This window comes from Pagrus major, chromosome 12 (genome assembly GCF_040436345.1).
Source record: "Pagrus major chromosome 12, Pma_NU_1.0".
Lineage (NCBI taxonomy): Eukaryota > Metazoa > Chordata > Actinopteri > Spariformes > Sparidae > Pagrus > Pagrus major.
The window spans coordinates 28,101,171-28,118,450 of record NC_133226.1 but is presented as its reverse complement, the minus strand read 5'-3'; the positions used below and the strand labels follow the sequence as shown (position 1 = coordinate 28,118,450).

Here is a 17,280-nt window from a genome sequence, read left to right as displayed (position 1 = left end):
AGACGTGTTGTCGTGTTGTTGTGTTGTTGTGTTGTTGTGTTGTTGTGTTCAGACGTGTTGTTGTGTTGTCGTGTTGTTGTGTTCAGACGTGTTGTTGTGTTCAGACGTGTTGTTGTGTTGTTGTGTTGTTGTGTTCAGACGTGTTGTTGTGTTGTCGTGTTGTTGTGTTCAGACGTGTTGTTGTGTTCAGACGTGTTGTTGTGTTGTTGTGTTCAGACGTGTTGTTGTGTTGCTGTGTTGTTGTGTTGCTGTGTTGTTGTGTTGTTGTGTTGTTGTGTTGTTGTGTTGTTGTGTTCAGACGTGTTGTTGTGTTGTTGTGTTGTTGTGTTGTTGGTCCGGTACAGTAAACAGTAAACAAAGGAAAACATCCTGTTTCTCCTCCCGTCCTGATTAAAGGTCTGAGATGATGAACTCTGAATCAAAGTGCTCAGTTGCTCATTTGAGTGAATGTTTCTGTTGATTATTTGATGAACTGACTGATCGTTTATTTCAGAACTAGTAAACAGACGTAACGTCCGACTGTAAAACATCCAGCAGCTGTGAGCTGAGCGGCGTCGGAGCTGCTGCTCGTCTCCGAGCTGTCGGCACACAGCTGGAAGGAAACGTTCACGTCCGGCCCGTAAACTTTCTTATCGGGTCGTCTGACGCTCAGGTAATTGGACGCCACCTGCGTGTTGTCGTCAGCGTGTCGGGGGAAGCTGTTGAGCTGCGACCTCGTGCAGCTGATTCCTGACGCTCTCTGACGTGACGGTTGTTCCTGTCGGTCATCAGTTTTCATAACAGCTGAAGACGATGTGACGATGTTCTGCTGCATCTGCAGAAACACAACACACATTTTTACCTGCTGACAAAACACAAAAACACTTAAATCAACCTGCAGGACAGTCGCAGACAGAAACACGTTCCTTCATCCTGAAAACAGACGTCATGTCACCACCAGAACAAGACTCACAATGTCTCATAAACTGTTATTAATAAGAATCAAACAAATCAGTCCACAAAATGTTGAGAAAGGAAATATTTCTGTTGAACAGAAGCTCTAAACCGTCGTGAATCAAACATATTATATCCTGTGACAACGACTGAGATAATTAATCGTGAGAAAACGACTGCAGAGCAAACCACCTGAACTTAATGTGATTTTTTGCTGTTGATGATGGATTCTTATTAATCTGATATATTCATCTTGATTCATCTTGAATCGGCTGATCTAATAAACATAAAGCTGTGAGGAAAAAGAATCGACCTTTTGTTTTCTTGTCATAACGATTCATTTATCTCCTGATCGCAGGAAAACAAAGCTCGTTTCCTCGAGATGTCAAGAAAATAATCTGAGGAAAAAACATTTGTTTCATTTGATAGTGAAATAAAGAACTCGTGATCTCGAGGAAACAAACAAAATCCAACTTGTCATCACGAGAAAACGGAGGAAACAATCCAAGTGTCCGCGTCTGAAGTCTCTCTTCGTACCTGTCGCGTCCTGCTGAGCTGCAGCTGCAGGTGTTTCTGCTGTCACAGCACAAACTGCTGTTGTTCCAGTCATCTGATGCCTCGAGTGCTCACCAGCTTGTGCACTAGCTAACATTGCTAACACTAGTTGGCTGACGCTAACGTTGCTAACATCTGGGGACTAACTGAGCCGTCTAGCTTCCGGTTTAGCGCCCGGCTAACTTGAATGGGGATAAAATAACTGAATTGTGCGGCTGTTATTATTCTTTAAATATGACATTTAAATAAATGTTTATAAAGTGTCTCCTGTATTGTTCCGACATCAAACACCATCATATTTTCAAACCATCAGACTTTGATGATTCATCGTGTAGCAGTGACGTCTGAGGAGCAGCTTCAGTTCGAGCAGTGATTCTGACGGACAGTCGAGGCTCGTCAGCTCGTCGGCTCGTCGGCTCGTCAGCTCAGGTGTTGTCGGATTGTTTCCACCTGTTGGTGTGTTTGAGTCCTGATGAAATATAGAATATAGTTTTATAGGTTTATCTTTTTATTAAACACTGATGAGTCACATGACCTGCAGCTTCTCTCACACTGAAGGTTTCAGTGAGAGATGTTCAGTCTCAGCTGGACCGACTGTCTGTGAGAAGACGACACTGACAGGTGACGTGAACACCTGCCGCTGCTCTGAGTCTGCAGTGTTTTCAGGAGCAGCGAGTTTCTGTTCTGGTTTCACATTCAGGCTGAACTCCTCTGATTGATGCAGGTTAGCTGTGATGTGAGTTCAGTCTGGGTGTGGACTGATCATCAGCAGGTTTCTGATCATCTGTATCTGTGACTTTTCTGTTGGATTGCTGCTAAAATAATTTAAAATGTGCTCGTTTGTCTCTGATCGTCTCACACAACAATACCTGACTGGTCACATGTCACAGTTAATGTCCTTTTAATGGTATTTGTCGAGATGTGGCGGCAGAGGTAGACGATCGTTCACTGTTTAATTTTACATTAAAAATTTTCGTTTAAATGCAAAAATCGATTCGCCGATCGTCTGTGAAAATGTGGAATTCGACATATGAAGAGAAAAACTCCAAGTGATTTTATGCAGCATGTTTTTTTCCACATATATAAATATTTTAATATACGTGTGAGTTAAGGTCCAGTTTACACGAGACATGGTTCTGTCTTCACATCTGAAGCAACACGACGACAGCGTGAGACGCAACGTGATCCAAAGTCTTTAGTCAGTGTTGATGATTATAACCTTTTCTTTTCTCTGTGTTGAGTGAAGATCAAGTTTTACTGTGAAAATTAAATCTGAAGCAAATTAAAATCTCTCTCTCTCACACACACACACACACACACACACACACACACACACACACACACACACACACATGAAGCCTATCATCAGTGTAACCTCTGACTCTGTGTGTGTGTGTGTGTGTGTCCCCTCCAGATGTGTGTGTGTGTGACTCGGAGCTGGGCGCCCCGGGCTGGAGGGAACCTCTGGACTGCGTCCGGGCCTCTGAACTGTGCAACCAGAACAGCCAGTGCAGCTCACGTTACCGGATCATGCGCCAGTGCCTCTCCGGCGGGGACAAGGAGCGCAGCGCCATGCTGGCCTCCAAGGAGTGCCAGGGGGCGCTGGAGGTGCTGCAGGACTCGCCGCTGTACGACTGCCGCTGCAAGAGAGGCATGAAGAAGGAGCTGCAGTGTCTGCAGAACTACTGGAGCATCCACATGGGCCTGACGGAGGGTAAGCCGCCAACACACAGCCTGCCGAGGCTTAATTAAGCCTCCTGCTGCTGCTGATGATTTCCCCACAATGTTGGGAGCTGCTGGCAGATGAAACAGAGAACTGAGGGAACTTCACATGTGCAGAGTGTGAGGAGGCCTCGCATCGATCGCTGTGTGGGTTCTGTCTGAGTTCTGCCTCAAGTGTCAACAGGGACAAAGAGGCGAGGAGGAGCGAGCTGCGCTGGTTCTCCTCGTCTTTAAAGATGAACTCCATCTTAATTTTACACCTCGGCGAGTGTTCCAGGTGTTGATCTGCTGCACCGGTTGTAAAGTAATATAAATCTCTTAGTGTCTCCGGAGGAGCTGTTCAGAGTCTGATAAATGTCCTCAAGTGATGTCACTCGAGGCGGTCCAGCTGCATTGTGGGTAACGTAGGCGACAGGTTTAGACGTGGAAGAAGACTGTGTGGGGAGAAAAGACGATTTCTCTGCTTTCATTAAGAAAACTAAAGTACAGCTCAAGTATTTCCTCCTTCATGCTTTTGAATCTGTAGCTCATCTGTGGGTGCTGCTGATAGTTCACTGTTTGTTTTTTATCACTTGTTGGATCCATTCGATCGATCGACACCTTTAGCAACCTGAGCTAGCCACGCGCTAATGTTAGCTCCCCATGAAGACAAAATATAACGACTCAAACGAACGAACACATGAAGACAGATTGTTATAAACATTGTGTAGGAGGCGAGAACACTTCATTAGACACGGACCACGTTATGTGAAGTTTATCTCTGATAAGAACAGAACAGCTGAAGTTTCTGGATCGATCCAGTTCCAGGAGTGTGCTGATGAATCTGTGCAGGACTCCTCCAACAACGACCTGCTGCTGCTGCGGCTGTGGTTCTGATGTGCTGTGGTTCTGGTGCACTGTGGTTCTGATGGACTGTGGTTCTGGTGTGCTGTGGTTCTGGTGCACTGTGGTTCTGGTGTGCTGTGGTTCTGGTGTGCTGTGGTTCTGATGTGCTGTGGGAATTTTAATGGAACAAACATCACATGAAACATTCTCTCACTGCAGAGCTGCTGTGTGTGAGTCACCTGGCTAACGTCTTTGGTTGGTACAGGTCCCAGTGCTGGTCCTGCACCGTGTTCTGTGTGTGTCAGCACCGCATACACACACACACACACACACACACACACACACACACACACACATGCACACGGCCTGTCGGCTGGCCTAGTTTGGGTCTCAGCAGTGGCAGAGCTCATTAAGAGCCTCTCTCTTTGTTCTCTGTTCCACTAAGGACGTCTCTGTAGTGCCAGCAATACTCACAAAGCCGCTGCATTACACACACACACACACACACACACACACACACACACACACACACACACACACACACACGCACACACACACACAAACAGCGACCACACACAGGAGGACAGAGCTGCAACGTACAGAAACACAAACACATCGTCTCAGATATCTGCAACACGCAACTGCTATGGTGCGTTCACTGACTGTATAAAATATTGGACAGAGCCCACAGGTTTCTGAAGAGCTCAAAGTGGGTCGTACCTGCTGTCGCCATCTTGGCAGCGCCTGACTCCGCTTCATTCATGGCTAATCAGAAATGGGTCACGAGGTGGAGCTGGAGGTGGAGCTGGAGCGGGCCTCGTTAGTCCAACGAGCCCATAAGAGCTGGAAGCTACGGCTAAACCGCTGGAGAAGCTCACCTCACGTTATTCAACAGAGAACACGTTACTGTACATCAGCTGCAACGACCAGCACCCAGGGTCTGTGTTCGTGTTCAGGTCGTCTCTGACTGAAGTCAGCACTCACCAGAGATTCTGGTTCTGTCTGTTATCCTGCAGTATCTGTACATTTCCCTCCACTCAGCACTTAAATGAGAGCGAGCTGCTTATATTCCAGTGGACTTCAGCACCTCAGTGTCTCAGCAGGAGAGTGAAGATAATCCGGCTCCAGCAGCTGTCCGCCGGTGAACACTGACAGAGCGGCTCGTTCATTTGAAACCTCCGGCCTCCGTCCCTTCACTCCGGCCTGTCAGTCCCATTACCTGCACAGAGAGACGGATTATGTGTCTGATATTTGCATTAAAAACACGGCTGAGAGGTGAAGATCAGCAGGCAGCTGGCAAAGTGGCCACGTCACTGTTTATTTTGGACATTTGGACTCTTGTGGGGATCGACTCACTTTTACAGCCTCGAGTGGCCGTTAGAGGAACTGCAGTTTGTGTTGCTTTGTAGCTCTGTTGAGTTGTCTGTGTGTCAGGACTGTGGTGTGTTTGTGGTGCGTTCAGGGACAGAGAAGACTGTTGTGTTATTCAACATTTAAAGATCTTTTCCTTCAGTGTTTTGGCTCGTTAACTCTGAGACGTCCTGATGTGAGCTCGCTCTGAGTTTTGTTTTCATTTTTGTTATTTTTTTGTACTTAATTATCGGCGGAGGCGTGCAGGCTGCAGATGTTGATTAGCAGGAAAACACTGTTATAATTATTATTATCAATACAGAATCCACTGTGAAGAAACAGTTCAGAGTCTAAATACTCAGCGTGGCGTCACGTCTGCAGCAACAAACACTCATCGCTGGTTATTGATGGATCAGTTGATTGATTAATACGTTCTTAGTCATTTTTATTCACACGTGTTTGAGCTGACTGTCTTGTCGGGAGGTGCAGAGGACGGTGGTGCAGTGAGCACAACAAGTTGCAACCCTGAGCTGTCGAGGAGACGATGGCTCCTCATGAAGCTGCTGATTCAGAGACTCGTCGTATGTAACATGATGTTTCTGATGGACGACACCAGCAGCAGAAAAACAGCTCAGCACCTCAGTGGGCAGAACCTGAAGGGCCCGGGTGAACGGGTTTGAGACACGAGTCCAGACACAGCAGCATCTGTGCATCCTGCAGCGTGATGACAAAGAAACTCACCTGTTCCTCGGAGGAATCTGCTGCACGCTTAATTACACGACAAATGATTTTATAAACAACTTATAGAAAGTTTGACTTCACAGTTTCTGAACAGACGAGTTTCTCCGGCGCTGCTCTACTTTTGTCTCTCACTCATGCATGAATATTTAACAAGGCAGAAGAGGATTTGTTGGCTTTTCAGCTTAAAACTTGTATAATAGATTCCAGAGCGGACGACCAGGTGAGAGAGAAATAATTCACAAGCTTCCAGACGTCCAAGGTTAGTTTGGATTTAGGAGAAGAGGATTAAAAATTCAAGAAGTACAAAGTTAGGGTCAGAGTTAGAGAGCAGGGAGGTGTGTTCAGGGACAGTACAGGTTATTTATCATATTAACAAACAAGGATTGCGCAGCGATTTAAAGACAATCACATGTTACAAAGAGCTGATGTATAAGAAGGTGATGACAGGTGAGCTCCTCGGGCAGGTTGGTCCACAGCTCGGGGACAGTGGAGCCTCATCAGGTCTCGGTTACAGGAACAGGAGCAGTGAGTCGGGTCCAGTCTGAGGATGTTAAAAACAGGTTTTGAAACTGTTTGTCGACCTCCGTCTGTCACTCGTCTGTCAACTTCAACCGATCAGATGGACAGCAGCAGAGAGGACAACATCTTTCCTTCAGTCGTTCTTTGTTTTTCCTTCAGTGAGATGAACTCTGATGAACTGATGCTGAAGCAGCTACGCTAACATCTGGAGGAGCCTGTAGCTGCCGGTGGTTCCTCACAGGACGCTGGCTGGTCGGATCTGGAGCCTCAAAGGTCGTCAAAGAAATCCTTCAGCCAGTGCAGAGATGTTGAACGTGGAGTGTCGGTTCTCTTTTCCTGGTTTTAGTCAAAAGTTCAGCAGCTGCAGTGATTTCTGGTTCAGACGTCTGCAGGCGTCCAGACTTTAACATTATAACTGAAGTTGATGACAGGACTGACTCCTGAGGAGCTCTACAGTCTAACAGGTGTTGATCTGGTTCTGATTCTGATCATCGTGGACCCACCGCTTCTGTCTGACCTACAGATAAATAAAAAAGATAATGATGATGATTTTTTGATTAAATGAGGACACTTGGTTATAAAACCTGTCATTCAGACTTTAAACAGTCGTATGATGTCACGTCTCACTTCAGCGAATCAGCAGGGTAATTAAGGTGGTCGTGATTGACAGCAGCATCCATCTTCACTCAGCGGAGCTTCCTCCGAACGTGTGATTACCCAGCAGATCCTCAGAGAGCAGTTTAGAAGGTGTTGAAGGGGAGGGTGGAGATGACTAATGAGCTGAGAGACAGAAAATTGGTTGTGGGTGGAGGAGCCGAGTCTGGAGACGGAGCGCTGCCGTCGATCTCGCAGCCTTTTTCTTCTTTCTGACGTTTTCTTCTTCTTTCTTTGAGGCCCGTCGCTCCGAGCCGGAGACACAGCGGAGGAAACACTCACAGACAGAACAGAGTCGAACTCAAGACGTCTCCATCCTCCTGCTTTCATCGTCTCTGCACACCTTCACTGTGCAGCCGCTTCAATGAGACATGTTTAAAAAGAGCGATGGCGTGAAACAAGGTGGAGCGGTGAGGACTTGTGGTCAGAGGCTACGAGGCTGCAGCAGCTTCAGGTTTATGCAACGTTAGCAGCTGTGACACGGTGTCACGTGTGCAAAAACACATCAGTGAGCCTACAAACTGAAAGTCTCTTTTCCTGTAATGTTAAAAATGACTTGCTAACTCCACCCAGCGAGAACAAGGCTACGTCTTTATTTCCATATCATCAACACATGACAGCATGTTTGTCAGCCGGAAATATTAAATATTAAAAAGTCAGAAGCAAAATGAAAGAAACACAGAAAGACACAAAACAAATCCAGAAGTACACAAAGCCACAAAGAGAAACAACAAAAACACACTAAACTATTAAAAAGAGAAAAAAACGTTGAAAATGATGATCACACGGATCCAAAACCACTTAAAACACACAAAATGACTAAAAAGAGACACAAATAAAAGCAGATCCAAACAAGAGAGCGATCTAAAATGACTGAATGAGACACGAAACAACCACAAAGAGATGCAAAGAAACTTAAAACACATTAAATCACTAAAAAAGATGCAAAAATAGTAAAAAATAAATGGAAAACAACGACCAACACAACACAAAACAACTAATAAAAAACACAAAACTACAAAAAAGATGAAAAATGACCAAAAGAGACAAAAATAACTAAAGAGACACAAGGTGGCTTCAGGGGCCTCGGTGCTGTAGCAGGCTCACGTCTCTCACCTGTCTGGACCCTGTTGTCTCACAGCTGTAGTGGATCAGTACTTTAATCAGTCTGAATAAATCATGTATGTGTTTTACAAACTGCTCCAGCAGCTTCAGAAGTCTCACACCTCTGGGTGGAGGTCTTAAAGGTCCAGTCACTCAGTTATTCTGGACTCATCTCCTCCAGAGTGCCACAAAGATTTCCCGGCCCGGTGCCGCCGCAGACTTTCATTCAGGTGAGCGGGTTGAATCTCCGCCATCTCAGTCAGCAGGCGTGAGCCCGGCTCTCCTCTCTGCTGCCCTACTTTATACTTCAGCTGTTTTTACATATCAGTCTGCTCTCGTGCAGCCTCCTGCCCGGCGCCGGAGAGCTCGTCATCCATCCTAATTTGTGTCGTGTTTGCGTTCTTCATCACGACCATTTCAAACAGCACCTGCAGGTGAACGCAGGAGCAATACCCAGAAGCGCGGAGAGGCCGCGGAGAGCAGGAAAGCAATATTCTGCTGCAGCGCTCGCTGATGGTATGTTGTTTATCACGTCAGTGTGTAATACCTGCAGATACAGATGGTTGTTGGCAGGTCTCAGGAGCAGCGGCACCACAGTCCAACAGCAGCTCAGCCAGAACCAGATCCACACATGAGCGAGGTGAACCTGAGAGGAGGAACACTCACAGACTAACAGGAAGGAACGATCCGCAGTCGGATCAGCAACATCTGAAGACGCCCTCGGATCAGTTGGTCACATGCTGAGAGTTAGCGGTACAAACAGTACGTACATGCACAGATACAGAAGCGTCTGACGCTGCCGGTCTTTATAAGGTCCGAACTGAAATGGTAACTGCAGTGGATGTCCACACTACAACTATAAGGAGCGATCATCGTCAATCGGATCACTTTCAGAACCATCTGATAAACGATGGAAACACTGACAGCCAATCAGAATCATCTGAATTCACAGGGCCGTCAGTCAGTTTGAGTTTGGGGACATTTTCCTACAAAATGACGTTGCAGGAGTGATTATAATATTAGTTTCTGACTGTAGACTCTTTCACTGAGCTGATTGATGGTATTTACAGTAAGAAACACTGTTAAGATACTCTCATAACTCCGTCTCAGATATTTATACAACTTATTGAACACTTACATGACGTATATCAGGCTGCAAATAACATAAGCATCATAATTTTACCTGAAACATATTGACAAATGGTTTTCGACACTGATCGGCTCTCTGAGGTTTGTCTTGATGTCTTTTATGACGATCGTCAGGATAAATGATGTCGACTTAAATAGAGACACTCTCCTAACAGAGTTCAACTCTTCATCTTTGAGGAAATTCATCAAACGAGATCCGAAACAACTTTAAAATGACTGAACAACCACAAAAAGACACAAGACCTCAACCAGATGCAAAACAAGTAAAAACAGAAGCATAATGATTAAAATGAGACGCAGAACTGCCACGAAGACACAAAACTACTGGAAGAGACGCAAAATGAGTTAAATAAATGCAAAACAACGACAAACACGATGCAAAGAGACAAAATGACTTCAAAGAAACACAACTAACAAAAGTAACAACTAAAAACACTCCTGGTATCTCAGATGTCACGATGTCGTTGTCCATTTTACTCAGCTGTGAACTCACCATCAGGCTCCACGAGGACCTGCACTAATTAATACTTAGTAATGTTGTATAAAGATAAATGTTATTCTTTGTTATCAGTCATTTATTAACTGTTGTAGTGATTTCTACCCTCGATACTTTGAGACATTTTAATATCTGATCCTTGACACAACGTTTGAGTCATGAAATGTCGGAGTTTTATCAAAAGTCTGTTCTGTGAGTTCAGCTCAACATCATCTGAGTTCATTTACCTCTGGAGGAGACGGTTGTGTAGACACAGTGTGTCGGAGAGAGCAGAGCATCGATACTGAGAGATATCTGGAAATATATTCGATACTTTTGGCGACACTCCTACCTGCTTCTGACGACATTATAACCCAGTAATTAATTGGTAACATAGAGTTTATAAATCCTGAATGTGTGGTTGGCTGGTCTGTAATCTGCCTGACAGCAGGTTAATCCCCTCAGTGGTCTGCAGTCCTTCAGGCTATCTGAGACGAACCAGCCGCTGATTAAACAACAGTGTTTGTGTGTGCGTGAGGGTCGGAGGAGGCGAGGCTCACAGAGGAGCATCAGCACAGATAAAAGACTGATATCCTGGGAATCAGATGAAAGTATGATGGCCACAGATGACAGGAAGGAGCAATTTTTAAGGACGAGGAACAGAAAAAGGAGGAAATGGAGTACAGCGGGGAGAGATCAGACGGATGAGATCAGATGGATGTTGGGGTGGAGGCAGGATCAAACCTCCATTTATCTGTTTTCTGACATGCTTTCTATGTATTAAAGTACAGAGGACAGTGTCTCAGCTGAGGTTAACCAGCAGCGTCCTGTCTCAAAAGCCCATTTGAAGATTATTTGCTGTCATGTCGGAGGTTTCGACTCTGTGTGGAAAACGTTGGGCTCTTGATTGTAAAGTTTAACGCTCTGCAGCAAAGACGGTCAATGAATCATGAATCGCCGTCTGACTCTTTGATTACGGCGGTGGACGTGCCTCCGAACACAGCGAGGAGATATATGGAGATCTGACTTTTGATTGTTCAGAATGATCCATCACTCTGCCACTGATGTGTGGCGTGTGGTGTTTGTTGTTTGCCGGTCCATTAAACCACGCTTTGACGATGGCGATCATTACCCTGTTAACTGTGTGAGTGGAGAACAGAGGGAGCGCGGTCACACTTAATACATCATTTAAAGTAAAGATGTGGCAGGCTGGTGAGACATTTGATCCTGTTCTTATTCCTGGAAATCTTATCAAAATGATCCTGAGCATCTGTCTCTGAGCTCAAAGTAAATCCAAAGCTGTTTAACAACAATATCACTGAAAATAAATTGCCATTTTGTGATAAATGGACTTTTCTACAGTCTACTGACACATTTACAACACGTCACATTCACCCCTTCACACACTGATGACAGAGGCTGCCAACTGCTCATCAGGAGCAATTGGGGGTTCAGTATCTTGCTCAAAGATATTTGGACATGCAGCTGGGGGAGCCTGGGATTTAAACCAGCGACCTTCCGATTACTAGATGGCCCACTGTACCTCCTGAGCTACAGTCATGATCGCAAAATCCCCCTGCTGAGAGTAACAGGAGCATTAAACTGTCTCCACCAAGTCTTCACAGAGACCTGTCTCCACCAAGTCTTCACAGAGACCTGTCTCCACCAAGTCTTTACACAGACCTGTCTCCACCACATCTTTACACAGACCTGTCTCCACCACATCTTTACACAGACCTGTCTCCATCACATCTTTACAGAGACCTGTCTCCATCACATCTTTACAGAGACCTGTCTCCACCACATCTTTACAGAGACCTGTCTCCATCACATCTTTACACAGACCTGTCTCCACCAAGTCTTTACACAGACCTGTCTCCATCACATCTTTACACAGACCTGTCTCCATCACATCTTTACACAGACCTGTCTCCATCACATCTTTACACAGACCTGTCTCCACCACGTCTTTACAGAGACCTGTCTCCATCACATCTTTACAGAGACCTGTCTCCATCACATCTTTACAGAGACCTGTCTCCACCACGTCTTTACACAGACCTGTCTCCACCACATCTTTACAGAGACCTGTCTCCATCACATCTTTACAGAGACCTTGTGATAACTAAATATTATTCATTCATTAACAGATGAGATTGCAAATCAATCACCACTCGTCAGTGAGAAACTTTATCTAAATATGTCTTTTTCTATATTTTTCTGGTTGTTATTTCTGTGACGTGTGTTTTGAACACGGCTGCTGTCGTTCTGTTATGTGGGAGGAAAACAGGCAACTGAGGGAAACGAAGAGACATTTAAGACAAATGGCTTCTTTCTGAGTCACCGTTCTTCAGAGATGTTCAGGGCAAATATCTTTCTCTGCATGAACAGTCACTTTTATAGAAGAAATATGAAGCAAATGACAGAAATAGAAGCAGAAAAGACAGACTGAGAGAGTACAGCACAAAAGTAGATTTCTATCCTTATCAATAAAGAAAATGCTTTCAAGACAGACTGATGACATGAAACAATGTAGAAATACCAGCAGGTAACACTTGGATCACATCCTCACTGATGACCTTCAGAGGAGAAGCTCTCTGAGTGTGAATCAGCAGTTCTCTTATCGCGACACAGCAGATCAGACAGCAGATGAGGGTAAGATGGAGGACGGCCTCTCCGTTAACTCTTGGAGAGCAGAGATCCAGGTGAACGAAGCCGAGAGAAGAGTGAGCAGAAGATAATTCATCTCCTCTTAAATCCGTTTGATACGCTCGCAAAAAGCTTTGATAAAAAACTCTTTTCATTGATTTATAATCCCTCTGAGATGAAGAGATGTGAACAGCTGGGACAAAAACAGTCAAATTGAAACTGTTTGCCACATCAAAGCATGACAGATGATCAGACTGCTCGTATTTGTTCGGAGAGAAAGAAACCCCCTCATGAGGCTTTAAGGCAACACAAACTGTATAATTGTTGGTTTATCTGAATGAGGAGTCTGGCTGTGACTGGAGGGAGGATGGAGTGCAGAGGCTTCGCAGTAATCTGCGCAGGGATTGGTCTAATCTGTCCCTGGAGGGGTCGTGTGCAGGAGGCCAGGCTGCAGGCGGCAGCATTAGTCACGGGCAGCTCTGTGCACGGCCGGCTGATTCCTTCACCTCTGCTCCGAGCCCCTGGTGGGACCGAAGCGCTCGGACAGCCGGCCGCTGAAACGACTCCATCGTCTGCTGTTACTGCTGCTGCTGCTCAGCACAGAGAGAGCAGAGGGGTCAGCTGACTCCACCTCTGGAGGGTCGCAGGAGGCGGCTGCAAACAACTCAGAGTATTTCTAAACAATAAAGTTCACACAGAGTCCAAATTTATTTTTGATGGTATTTCAGAGTTTGTAACTTCGTGGGAAATCATGACAAACGTTGAGGACTCATCCGGCACTCGGGGGCGAATGTTCGACCTCACCGGTTACTGTTCAGAAACACAACTTTATAACTTCATTTAGAGATTCAGGTGAAACTGGGTCAGAACTGCAGCTCTGGACAGATAACTTTACTTGTTGCTAAAGAAACTGCTAACAGACATACTGATGACCAGCAGCTTCTCAATTATCATCGCCGGACCGGGACCGCCGTCCAACAATGACGACGAGGCCGGTTGGAATATGGAGTTGATCTGTAGCGTTTCCTCTTAGACACATAACGGTAGCTTTGCTGCTAAAGTAGGCGGTACTTCCTTTTTTCTTCCGTCACATTTTGAAAGAAAGGGTCAAGTAAAATCTGCAGTGTCGATCACGGGCGTCGAACCAGAGTCAGACAGGCACAGAGCAGTGACGGCACAGACTCTCTTGGTTGAAGGGTTAAAAGATGAATGAACATAAATAAGAGCCAAACTCGCTGATGAGTTATTTTAAGACGTTTGCCTACAGACAGTTTGTTTAATGGACCTCGGCTGCTGAATGTTTCCTCTGAGAAATCTTTGACTCGTCTGTTTCTTTGTGTCACGTTGCTCATTTTTGTTTTGGAACCTGACGACGACGATCGTCCAAGTTTACATCGGTATGCAATTAAAAAGTCATTAAGACGATAATGTGGGAGAGTCAGAGCTCAAGTAAACAAAATACTACAATTATTTTAAACTCCAGAGTTCAGTGATCATGAATTCATAATGAGACGAGGCTGTTTAGGATGTTTTGTTTCATTTCCTTTTGGTGTATATCCAGAAGTCACTTCCAGCTCGATTGCAGATACATTCATTCACACATTTCCTCATCGTGCAGATTCTTCTCTTCAAACTCCAGCTTACTTTGCAGACTGCTTGTGTTCGACTATATTTTTAGGAGGCAGTGTTAAAATATTTAGGCCATGTGGGAACTAACAAAAAAGGACAAAATACAGAGGCCGATGAGTCCCTTCTGTTGAAACACTGGCAGAGTATTGACCCAGAGTGTTGAATAAAACATAAGTGACATACACTTTAAAATCATCATTTCAGATAGAGTTGACGTTTTTCTGAATTTCATTCCAGGCGGACGATAAGAATAAACTGTATTCAGGTTCTTGCACCTCTGCCTCCAAAAGATAATGATATTCAGAATTACAATTCAGCTGTGTGATGGAAAAGATTCAAACTTGACTGTCGGGATGTGAGAGCTGCAGTCCAGGAGGGGGGAGTCTGCAGGAACTCAGCTAATTTATGTTAAATAGATAGAAATGATGATTTGATTAGGAAAGTAAATATTCACAGACTTGTGTTCTGGAAGAAAATGACCATCGAAATAAACCTTAAAGCCGTGTGTCTCCACTGAATCTGCAAGTTAGCTTAAAGCAAAGGATTACTGGTTTAAATCAGTGGCTCATGTTGTTACAGCCATAGATTATTACTGCAATATACAACAATACACTGATTAATAAATGAGTTTTGATTTAACATATCAGTACTTTTTTACTAGAGCTCAACTGGGTTTTGGGGCTTTTACTCTGATAAAGAGTAAAACATTTCGATTTACACCCTTTTTTGTTACAGTGAAAAATGTCTGGATATTAATAGTGTACATGTATATTGTCACTCCAAGCATCTTTTTCTGCATTATTATTATTATAATCTCTAAAATGTAAAGATGTTCATGTTGGTGCATATCAGACAGCAGATATACCAATTTATCTGTGATGGGTGAATATCATCTGATAATATCAGCCATCTGATATAAAGCTCAGTCTTTACATTTATACACATCCATGTCCTAATACAGGGGGAAATTACAAAACCTAAAAATCCTTTAAAAACCAGAAGAACACCACTTGTTTTAATAGTTAGCTGTACTGTAAAAAGTGGAAATGAAATGACCTCCTGCATTTTGCTCTGATGTTGTCATTTTGTCTTTTTACATCCTGTCTAAACGATGTTCGTGCATATACCTGTCACATTACTCGCCCACTGCCTCCACCATTGTTTTGCTTTGTGACGGATGCTATAATAATAAAATGAAAGGTGTCTGCTCCGTGCAACAGCAGCAGGAGTCACATATAATTTACAACCTATCGAGGTAATCGACTACACGATGTCGGAGGATTTGTTGTCAAAGTGAAACGCAAATGCACCTTTTTGGGAACCTTAAAGGAGTCAGTTACCTCGCTGAGAAGTTGGAGGTGTGCAGTTTCTTCTTGGTTATTTCTCTCACTGACTGAATAAAACTTCAAACTGACCCAAATGTAGAAAATGACTGTTGTTTTGTTCTGTAGTCGCAGTTTTGGTCACGAAAGCGCTAAGTGCTAAACTCCTGTGACCAGCCTACTTCAAAATAAAAGTCAAGTTGTGTTTCACCAGCTAAATGCTTTTAATGTGAAGGAGTAGAAAATGTTTGGCTCCTAGAAGCAGTAAATTAACACAGTGCTGAAAAGATAGTGAGCGTCTTTTCCTGTAAAAAGCTGTAGTTATCGGTAACGCTGGTGTTGTCAGGAGGTTTTTAGTCTGCAGCTCTCGTCTCTATCAGCTGCTTTAGTCATCGTTTGTGGCAACTGAAATCATCTTAATAAAGTGAGTTGCACTTAGTTTCTAAGATACTGTTAATAACTTTTATCTACTCATGGAAACTGAGCCAGAATATTAAATCAGACCAGAGCCTCACCTCTCCTCACCATACATACTTCATATATTTTGCATTCTGCAGCTGCACCTTCATTTTATCACTGTCAACAACACACTGCATTATTACACACTGTCATTACAACACTCAACACTTTAAATATTGCACATCTTCCATACATTATCGGTATAATTCAACTTTTAAGCCAGCGATGCAGTTTAGCGTTGGCTTTACAACCTCCAGCCTCCACACCACACTTTCATCAGAAATGACCTCCAGTTGCACAAAGAGTCTGTTTTAATCAGCTGTCTGTGGTGGATGGTCTCAGGTCCAGGTACATGATGCTGTACCAACCAATCAGGACAGAGACCTACTTGCATTTACTATAAGCTGATAGCAATGACAGGAAGTTAAGAGATACAAACAAGAAATGGACCAAACTAAGAAAAAGTGATGTCTCGCAGGAGGTCAGTAGATTTGAAACTTTGGCTAAAAGTCACGAAGAACCAGTCAGAACATTGGTCACTGATGTTGGGAGCACTGCTGCAGCGTCTCACATTTAACACCTGCAGCCGCCCGCAGGTCCTCACAGGCGAAAGTAATTTAGCCGTGTTCATTTCTGGTGCAGCGCCATCATCTCCGCTCACTGACTGCATGTCCACAGACACCTGCAGTCTGATTGCTTCCAGCTGCTGTTTGTTAACAGACACACGTGGCGCGCCAACAAAGACGATTGTATGGAGGCAGAATGGACCAACATGCGATCAGACCGAGAATCATTCTGAGACTTCTGGCGCTCAGGAGGCAGCTCAGTAATGTGTTGGGCTGTTAGAAACACTGGAGGCAGATGGTGTCGCACATTTCGACATAAAAACAAGCACACAGGCTCAGTCTGCTGTGTGTTTTCAGCTGCGCCTCGAAAATAAAGTACAAAACACATGTTTACAACACAACACGGACCGGTAGCTGTATGTACCATCAGAACAACTCAGCATGGGTCCACACAGAACCCTGAATCACACCCGAACAGCACCATCTGACACGTCAGCCAAACAATCTGACAGCAACACAACAGCACAGGCTGAACACCAAGAACTGATTCACAGCGCTCACTGAGTGTGTTCCTGAAATCTTTTCCCGTTTTCCAGGAAATATTCTTGCTGGATCCTGCAGGTGTTAG

At 44.5% G+C, this 17,280-nt stretch overlaps 1 protein-coding gene across 1 annotated transcript in view; it reads left to right on the top strand.

Annotated features, from left to right (window-relative positions):
- Positions 1–17,280, top strand: part of LOC141006085 (GDNF family receptor alpha-2-like) — an 84,311-nt gene that overhangs the window by 2,244 nt on the left and 64,787 nt on the right. Inside the window, exon 2 of the mRNA XM_073478199.1 lies at positions 2,903–3,202. Coding sequence (XP_073334300.1) covers positions 2,903–3,202 — 300 coding nt within the window. The remainder of the gene's footprint in view (positions 1–2,902; positions 3,203–17,280) is intronic.